The sequence below is a fragment of the Scyliorhinus torazame genome, chromosome 5, assembly GCF_047496885.1.
Source record: "Scyliorhinus torazame isolate Kashiwa2021f chromosome 5, sScyTor2.1, whole genome shotgun sequence".
Classification (NCBI taxonomy): domain Eukaryota; kingdom Metazoa; phylum Chordata; class Chondrichthyes; order Carcharhiniformes; family Scyliorhinidae; genus Scyliorhinus; species Scyliorhinus torazame.
In genome coordinates this window covers 171,209,725-171,219,674 of record NC_092711.1, presented here as the reverse complement: position 1 = coordinate 171,219,674, position 9,950 = coordinate 171,209,725, and the positions used below count along the sequence as shown (strand labels likewise).

Here is a 9,950-nt window from a genome sequence, read left to right as displayed (position 1 = left end):
GGGAGGGTGCAGACTCTGGAAAGCTTGGCCCAGGTCCCTCTCTCTCTCTTAAAGACATTGACATCCTTTGCTCCCTCAGCTTGACACATTTATTTGGCTAAAAGAATGGTCTCTTTCCCAATGTTCACAATTAAAGGGCTGGTTTCCCCAGGAGATGGCTGACATTTAAGGGTCAGTAAATTAATATTAGCCAGAGATATGTCTCGTGTTGTTATATGGTACAGATTAGATATATTATTTATGGTTCTGTAAAGTACATTTATTATTATTTCTAGTAATGTAATATTGTACTGTAACTACATCATATATTTTCAGTAATCTGTTACCTCACAGGGTTGTTAATCTTGGGATTTCTCTTCCACAGGGACCAGTGGAGTCTAGAGGTCATTGAATATATTCAAGGATGAGTTAGACAGATTTAGTTTTTCAATTTAAAGAGCCCAGTCTTTTTTTTTCAATTAAGGGCCCCCATCCCTTGGACATGTGCATTTCTGGGCCATCTGCCTGCATGGCAGATAGAGCAGTTTCTCCAGCATGGGGGAATTGTTTGGAGCCCAATATCTAATCTCCTGGGACTGGGATGAAAAGTGGGGGGAGGGGGGGGATGGCATTGACCTCAACCTGACACAAAGTACATGCAGGTAGTCACTGGATTTGATTGTGACACCCCCCCCCCCCCAAACATTGAAGTCACCAAGGAATATGAGGGTAGTGTGGGTAAATGGAGCTGAGGTCGATTGGCCATTGAGCTCATTAAAGGATGGGGCAAGTGGGCCAAATGGCCGACTGCAGCTCCTATTTGTTATGATCTCTGTGTCCAGGACAGGAAGCAGTGAGCATAGATCTGTCAATCAGCACCTTCAGGAGAATTGGGAGGGAGAACGGAGGGAGAGTGTGTTGGATGGATATTTACAGCTTTTGGGGAATGAGAGAGGGAAGAATGTTCCATAGGAACCAGAATTGTCTGTTTTGAATATCTATCCTGTACTGACAGTGCTGACTTTTGTAAATTGTTTTTCCAAGATATTAGAAGTGGAGGAATTTCAGAGAGAAATCTCAAACGTCACATCTAGATCTGACAGAGTTATTCGATTCCTTGGGATCTGAATATCTTCGGCATTTGAATCTAGAAGGAGAAATGTTTGCTTGAGCTGTCGGCATCAACAGATTTTCAACACCATTGTGACTGGAAAAGCACCAAGACACACACACCCGAGTGAGAGTGTTCCAGAGCACTGTCTGTGGAAAGAGATTTAACCAGTTACGCACCCTGAAAAAACATTGCAGCATTCACAGCGGGGAGAGACCGTACATGTGTTCCCTGTGTGGGTAAGGCTTCAATTGTCCAACTTCGAGAGACACAAGGAGACCCAAAACATGGAGAAACCATGGAAATGTGTGGACTGTGGTAAAGGATTCAAGGCCCCATCTGCACTGGAAGCTCATCGACACATTCACACTGGGGATTCACCTGCTCTCTCTATGGGAAGGGATTCACTCAGATATCCAGCCTGCAGGCACATCAGGGACTTCATACTGGGGAGAAGCCGTTCACCTGCTGTCAATGTGGGAGGGAATTCAGTGATTCCTCCACCCTGCAGAGACATCAGCGAGTTCACACTGGAGAGAAACCATTCACCTGCTCTCAGTGTGGGAAGGGATTCACTCAGTTATCCAGCCTGAAGTTACACCAGCGAGTTCACACTGGGGAGAGGCCGTTCATCTGCTCTGTGTGGGAAAGGATTCAATTACTCATCCACACTGTGGAGACATCGACGAGTTCACACTGGGAAGAGGCCGTTCACTTGCTCTCAATGTGGGAAAGGATTCAGTGATTCATCACACCTGCTGAGACACCAACAAGTTCACAAGTGATTACAAGGGTTGGAATTTGCTGTTATTGTTTCTGCTTCAATTACATCCAGGACTGCATTTTGTTCATTCTGACAATTGGTCAATGGGGAGGGTCGGAGGGTTTCTTTCTGCTGGACTGGCCGATCTCCCGACTTTGCCTGCAGTGGGCTGTTGCTCTTTGAGCCTTGTTGCGAATACATGGCTTCAAATTTCACAAGGATCTGTTGTACCAAAACCATAGTGTGTCTTTAACCCTTATACGCTGGACAAATTACCATAAGTTGTATCAGACAATAATATACTTTATTTACGATCACACAATTGTTACTGTTAATTAATCACACACACATGCAAGTTGAACTCTAAGCTAATGCACACAAGACCTTAACTTAACTTTCAAGTGACTGGCAAGTACTGGGCAGATATGGCCTTATCTGGAGTCCGCAGTCTGGCAGTGTTGAAAGTCTGTTGCTGGTCGTTGTTATCCTCGGCTCGGGTCCTTCCGTCGATGGCGTGGATGGTTTTCCTCTTCGGTCGGTGAAGGGTCACTGTTTTTGGTTACTGTTGAGAGCTGCTGTCGAGAGAGCGAATGGTGGGCTGCGCAGCACCTTTTATCCCCAGGAGTTTGAGCCCCTTTGGGCGGTCCCAGGTGAAGGCCCAATCAATCGATCAGGGCTTGATCACCTTGATCGATAATGTTCAATTAAATTCGCTACCTTGCGGGGCTTGTCCTGACCGGCCATGTCCGTTGGTGTCCGAGGCACGTATGCCTTCCCAAATGAGGAAAACTGACGCCACCAAATCTGCCACTTTGTCAATTTCCATTTAAGCCCATTGTCCCGGGATGGCCTTTCAATGGCCTTTTTCCTCGATTGTTAGACAAACCAGCTTTTTGTCTATTTGGAAGCTGCAGCCTGTCTGTCCCTGAACTTGGCCACTTTTCCCAGCATCCTTTGCCAGACGCCACTTTAGGCGGCCACATATCCCTCCTCTTGATCCTGAACACGAAGCGTGGTAGATCACAGACTTAGAATCAATACCTGCCCAGCATCCCCAGTCACCTGTCTATTAAGTAAGGCCCCAACACTAAACTCAGTTACATATTACAGATACTACTCAATTCAACCTTACAATTACACACTTAACTATATGGGCAGCTGCTGCTCTACATCCCAGAGTGTTGAAAGAGGTGGCTGGAGAGATACATTGGTGATCATCTTTCAAAATTCAATAGATTCTGGAATGGTTCCTGCAGATTGGAAGGTGGTAAATCTAACCCCAATATTTAAGGAGGGAGAAAGAAAATGGGGAACCACAGACCCATTAGCCTGACATCAGTAGGAGTGAAAATGCCAAAATCTATTATAAAGGATGTGATAACATACAAATTAGGAGGAGTAGGCCACTCGGCCCCTCGAGCCTGCTCCACCATTCAATAAGTTCCCGGCTGATCTGATTGTAACCTCAACTCCACATTCCTGCTAACCCCCCCGATAACCTTTCACCCCCTTGCTTATCAAGAATCTATTCAACTCCGTCTTCAAAATATTTAAAGACTCTGCCTGGTTCATCTTTGGCACTGGTATGATGGTGGTCTTCTTGAAGCAGGTGGGAATCTCAGAACGGAGTAGAGAGAGGTTGAGGATGTTCACGAACACACCCGCCAGTTGGCCCGCGCAGGATCTGGGTGCATGGCAGGGACTCAGTCAGGACCCGCCGCTTTCCAAGGGTTCACTTTCAAGGCGGCCAAACTGACTTTGGAGGCTGTGACGGTGGGCATGGGTGTGCCCAAGACAGCTGGGGCAGATGACAAAGGTTTGTTGGTTTCCTGCTCGAAATAAACATCAAATGCATTGAGTTTGTCGGGAAGGGGTGCGCTGTTGCAAAAGATTCTACTCGGCTTTGCTTTTTAGCGCATTATGTTGTGTAAGCCTTGCCACAATCGATGAGAGTCCATGATTCTCGCTTATTCCGGACAACTCTTCTGTTGTCGCTTGGCATCCCTGCTGGCTTTGCAGAGGTTGTACCTAGATTTTTTTGTATAGGTCAGGGTTGCCGGACTTGAATGCCTCAGACGTGCCCTTCAGTCGGGAGTGAATCTCCCGATTAAACCATGGGTTCGGGTTGGGTAACGTACGTACTACCTTCTTTGACATACAATCTTCTACAGACTTGCTGATGAAGTCTGTGATGGTGCTGGGATACATATTTAGGTTGACTGCTGAGTTCTTGAATATGGACCAGTCGAGAAGGAGCTCTTCTGTTGCCTCAGACCAGCATTTGCACAACCTTCATAGCCAGATTCTCCAGCTTAAGTTTCTGCTTGTATGCCGGGAGAAGGAGCACCGTCTTGTGGTCCGATTTTCCGAAGTGCAGTCAGGGGATGGATCATCAGGCGCTCTTGATGTTTGTGTAGCAGTGGTCAAGGATGTTGGGGCCCCTGTTGGGACAGGAGATGTGTTGGTGGAATTTTGGCAGTGCACTCTTGAGGTTGGCCTGGTTAAAGTCCCCGGCCACGATGAACAAGGCCTCCGGGTATTCTGCTTCATTGTTATTGATAGCGGTGTACAATTCATCAAGCGCCTTCTTCACTTCCGCCTGGGGTGGGATGTAGACCGCCATGATGATGGCAGAAGTGAACTCCGTGGAAGGTAGTATGGACGGCACTTCACAGTCGGGTATTCCAGATCCGGAGAGCAGTAGTTCGCCAGGGTCACCACGAGCTAGCACCAGGAGTTGACGAGGAGACAAACCCCTCCACCCACTCCAGGTTCAGTCCTGGATGTGATGAACAGCAGGAATAACAGCAGAATCTAACCCGACATCACTTGTGAACCCTTTGGTGTCTCAGCATGTTGGACGACTGAGTGAATCCCTCCCCACAGTGAGAGCAGGTGAATGGCTTCTTTCCAGTGTGAACTCGCTGGTGTCTCCGCAATGTGGATGATGTTTGAAACCTCTTTGTCGCAGTGAGAGCAGCTGAACAGTTTCTCCTCAGTGTGAATGCGCTGGTGGGACATCAGTACCTGAGAGCTTTTAAACCCACTCCCACAGTCGGAGCATTTAAAGGGTCTCTCATTGCTGTGAGTGACACTGTGGCTCAGCAAGTGATGACCGAGTGACGCTTTTCCCAGTCGGAGAGGTGAACGGGCTCTCCCCGGTGTGACCTCGCTCGTGTTTCATCAGGTTGGATGAGGATCTAAACCTCTTTGTGCAACGAGAGCAGCTGAACGTTCTCTCCTCAGAGTGAACGCGCTGGTGGGACATCAGTAGCTGTGAGCTTTTGAAACCCCTCCTGCAGTCAGAGCATTTGAAGGGCCTGCTCTTGGTGTGAGTGACATTGTGTTTCAGCAGGTTGGATAAATGAGCAAATCCCTTATCACACACAGAGCAGATGAACGGCTTCTCCCCGGTGTGAACTCGCTGGTGTCTCTGCAGGTGGGGTAACTGAGTAAATCCCTTATCACACACAGTGCAGATGAATGGCCGCTCCCCAGTGTGAACTCGCTGGTGTCTCAGCAGGTTGCCAATGTCAGTGAATCCCTTTTCACACTGAGAGCAGTTGAAAGGCCTCTCCCCAGTATGAACTCATTCGTGTCTCCGCAGGATGCCAATGTCAATGAATCCCTTTTCACAGTGAGAGCAGGTGAAAGGCCTCTCCCCAGTGTGAACTCGTTCGTGTTTCCGCAGGCTACTAATGTTAATGAATCCCTTTTCACACTGAGAGCAGGTGAAAGGCCTCTCCCCAGTGTGAACTCGTTCGTGTTTCCGCAGGCTACTAATGTTAATGAATCCCTTTTCACACTGAGAGCAGGTGAATGGCCTCTCCCCAGTGTGAACTCGTTCGTGTTTCCGCAGGCTTCCAATGTCAGTGAAACCCTTTTCACACTGAGAGCAGGTGAAAGGCCTCTCTCCAGTGTGAATTCTCTGGTGGCTCTGCAGGTTGCATAACTGAGTGAATCCCTTCCCACAGTCAGAGCAGGTGAAAGGCCTCTCCCCAGTGTGAACTCGTTCGTGTCTCCGCAGGTTGCCAATGTCAGTGAATCCCTTTTCACACTGAGAGCAGGTGAACGGCCTCTCTCCAGTGTGACTGCTTTGATGCCTTGCCAGCTTGGACGGGGCTGTGAATCCCATCCCACACACAGAACAGGTGAACAGCCTCTCTCCAGTGTGACTGCGTTGATGCCTTTCCAGCCCGTATGGGCCTTTGAATCCCTTCCCACAATCCTCACATTTCCATGGTTTCTCCATGGTCCGGGTGATCTTGCGTCTCACTGCGTTGGGCGATCAGTTGAAGCCCCGTCCACACACCGAACACCTGTACAGTCTCTCCCTGCTGTTAATGGTGTAGTATTTTGTCAGGCTGTGTCACTGGTTAATGCTCTTTCCACAGTCAGTGCTCTGTAACAGTCTCACACGGGTGTGTGTGTGTGTGTCTCAGTGCTTTTCCAGACACACTGATGTTTAAAATCTCTTGAAGCAGACAGAATAGACAAACATTTCTCCTTCTAGATTCAAAGGCCGATGATCTCCGGTTCCCAAGAATTGAGTGACTCAGTCAGTTCTTAACGTGATATTTAGTTTGTGATATCCGCCTCAAACTCCTCTCGTTCGAACTTCCTGCAATCAGATTTTACAAATCATTGTCAGTACAGGATAGAAACTCAGAACAGACAATTCTAGTTTATATCGAACATTCTTTCCTCTCTCTTTCCCTGAAATGCTCTCAATCTCCAACCCACACACTCTCCCTGCATTCTCACTCTGCTGTATCTAATATTCACCCTCCCAATTCTCCTGAAGGTGATGATTCAGGCTGATTGACAGATCCAGGACTTTAACCAGGCCAACCTCAAGAGTGCACTGCTTCCTGTCCTGGACACAGAGACCTGAAAATCTTCATGCAGGCTGCCAGACAGATATATGTCTATATTACTGGATGAAAAATGTGTGTAATATACAGACTGTATTCACTTACTTTCCCTCCCAATTTTCGTGAAGGTGCTGATCAACAAATCTCAACTCACTAAAACCTGCACAAGAGTAGAGAATCTCCATATAAGTACATTTACTGATTAGAGATAGGGAAATTCTGAGGAAGAATTTTATTTAGTCATGGAGTAGTCATGACAGGGAACTCACTGCCCACAAGGGTTGTGGAAGTCCAGATTATCAATAATTTAAAATAAAATAGGATGGTCACTTGAAGAAAATAAACTTGCAGGTGAACAGGGATATCGAGGGGGAATGGCACTGACTGGATTGCTGTACAGAGAGTCAGCATTGACTTGAGTTACCAAATGGATTCTGTCAGTGCTGCAATGACTGTATGACTGGAAATATATAATGAAGGTACAATACTATATTACAAAACTAGAAATAATAATGGATGTATTTTATTACAGAACCATCAATAATATATATAATACATACCATATAACAACACTAGACATAGCTCTGTCCGATAGTAAATTTTTAAAAATTAATTTACGGGATGTGGACAATGCTGGTCAGGCCAGCATTTATTGCCCTTCCCCAGTTGCCCTTCCGAAGTAGTGATGAGCTGCCTTCTTGAACTGCTGCAGCCTGGAGGTGTAGATACATCCCCTGGGCTGTTTTTTTAAAATTTGTTTTTTATAAATTTAAAGTACCCAATTCATTTTTTCCAATTGAGGGGCAATTTAGTGAGGCCAATCCACCTACCCTGCACATCTTTGGGTTGTGGCGGCGAAACCCACGTAAACAAGGGGAGAGTGTGCAAACTACAGACGGACAGTGAGCCAGAGCCGGGATTGAACCTGGGACCTCGGCGCCGTGAGGCAGCAGCGCTAACCACTGCTCCACCATGCTGCCCTACATCCCCTGTGCTGTTAGGGTGGGAATTCCAGGATGTTGCCCCAGGGACAGTGAAGGAACGGCAATGTATTTCCAAGTCAGGGTGGTGTGTAACTTGGAAGTGAACCTCCAGGTGGTGAGGTTCCCAGGTATCTGCTGCTCTTGTCCTTCTAGATGGTAGTGGTTGTGGGTTTGGAAGGTGCTGTCTGTGGAATCTTTATGAGTTACTGCAGTGTATCTTGTAAATGGTATACACAGCTGCTACTGTTTTTCGGTGATGGAAGGTTTGAATGCTTTGTCCTGAATAGTGTCGAGCTTCTGGAATGTTGTTGGAGCTGCACTCATCCAGCAAAGTGGAGCGTATTCCATTACACACCTGACTTGTGCTTGTAGACAAGCTTTGGGGCTTCAGGTGGTGTGTTACACACCTTGGATTCCCAGCATTTGACCTGCCCTGGGAGCAACAGTATTAATATGGCTATTCCAGATCAGTTTCTGATCAATGGTAACCCCCAGGATATTGGTTGTGGGGGATTCAGCGATGGAAATGCCACTGAATGTCAAGGGGTGTTGGTTAGATCCTCTCTTGTAGGAGATGGTCATTGCGTGGCACTTGTGTCGTACAAATGTAACTTGCCACTTATTAGGCCAAGCCTGGATATTGTCCAGGTCTTACTGAATTTGGACATGGACTGCTTTGTTATCTGAGGAGTTGAGAATGGTGCTGAACATTGTGGATGACTGCACATCACCACTTCTCACCTTATGATGGAAGGGAGATCATTGATGAAGCAACTGAAGATGGTTGGGCTGAGGAAACTGTCCTGACGAACTCCTGCAGTGATGTCCTGGAGCTGAGATGATTGACCTCCAATCACCACAACCATCTTCCTTTGTTGCAGGTGTGACTCCAACCAGTGGAGTTATCCCCCGATTCTCATTGACTCCAGTTTAGCTAGGGCTCCTTGATGCCATACTCGGTCAAATGCTGCCTTGATGTCAAGGGCAGTTACTCTCACCTCACTTCTGGCATTCAGCTCTTTCGTCCAAGTTTAAACCAAGGCTGTAATGAGGTCAGGAGCTGAGTGACCCTGGCGGAACTCAAACTGAGCGTCCGGGAGCAGGTTATTGCAGAATAAGTGCCACTTAATAGCAACTTTGATGACTCCTTCCATCACTTTGCTGATGATAGACAGTAGACCCACAGAGAAGTAATTGGCTGAGTTGGATTTGCCCTGCTTACTGTCCCCTTAAATGTCAGCCATCTCCTGGGGAAATCAGCCCTTTAATTGTGAACATGAGGAAAGAGACCATCCTTTTAGCCAGACAAATAAATGTGTCAAGCTGAGGGAGCAAAGGATGTCAATGTCTTTAAGAGAGAGAGAGAGAGAGAGAGACCTGGGCCAAGCTTTCCAGAGTCTGCACCCTCCCTGGATTCACTTTTTTTTTCTTCAGTTGCTGCAAGTGACCAACTGAAGGTGAGAATGAGAAAAGAAATGGAAAGGGGGAGAAAAGAAAGTGTTTTACTCACAGATGTTGGACAGGAGTCTGTGCAGCTCCAGCTCATTCAGGGTTGGAGGAACAACGGCTTTGCTCGGCAGAAACCTCCATGTCCAGCTTCCGCATTGAGACAATGGGGGAGCTCTGATTGGCGGAGAAACAGAGTCCTTCCGGTCCTCCTATCTTCCCATTGGGCACAAGTCAGCGGTAAAGCCAGCGGGATTGAGCTCACCCTGCACATGCGCAGATTTCCCTCTCCCCGAGACATGCGCAGTCCTGGGTTGGGGGAGGGGCTTCTCGCTCTGGCCGGAGCTGTCAGCTGGTTGCCTGGAAACCGTCTCGACGATGTGCTGGGGGAAGAGGGAACAGACGGTGGGGGGGCCGGCACCCCGGGCGGTGGCCGCGCGCCGGGCTTGTGCGCTCAAATGCAGTGACGCCACTGCGGAACGGATTTATTCCTATTGGCTGGTTTAGAGGACGAGCTCCTTTGTGATGTCATAATGTGGAGGTTCGACAATGAGTGTCAGACGAAAACTTCCTCCTCTGGGCAACATCTGGGAGCAAATCAATGTCTCCCCCTTTCATAAGTTATAAGATATAGGAGCAGAATTAGGCCATTTGGCCCAACCAGTTTGCTCTGCAATTCTATCATGGCTGTGCTCATCCTGGCTTTAATTCCACCGTACTGCCAGTTCCCCATTACCCTTCAACACATTAAAAATCTGTCTTCTCTAAATCTGGATTTAGCCCTTTACATAAAT

At 47.6% G+C, this 9,950-nt stretch overlaps 1 protein-coding gene across 1 annotated transcript; it reads right to left on the bottom strand.

Moving 5' to 3' along the window:
* Positions 1 to 5,442: 5,442 nt before the first annotated feature.
* Positions 5,443 to 9,305, bottom strand: LOC140418038 (uncharacterized). Its single transcript, XM_072501467.1, has 2 exons — positions 9,221 to 9,305; positions 5,443 to 6,474 (listed from the first exon to the last, which is right to left on the bottom strand). The coding sequence occupies exon 2, from the start codon at positions 6,103 to 6,105 to the stop codon at positions 5,443 to 5,445; it is 663 nt and encodes a 220-aa protein (XP_072357568.1). The 5' UTR covers positions 6,106 to 6,474; positions 9,221 to 9,305.
* Positions 9,306 to 9,950: the final 645 nt, after the last annotated feature.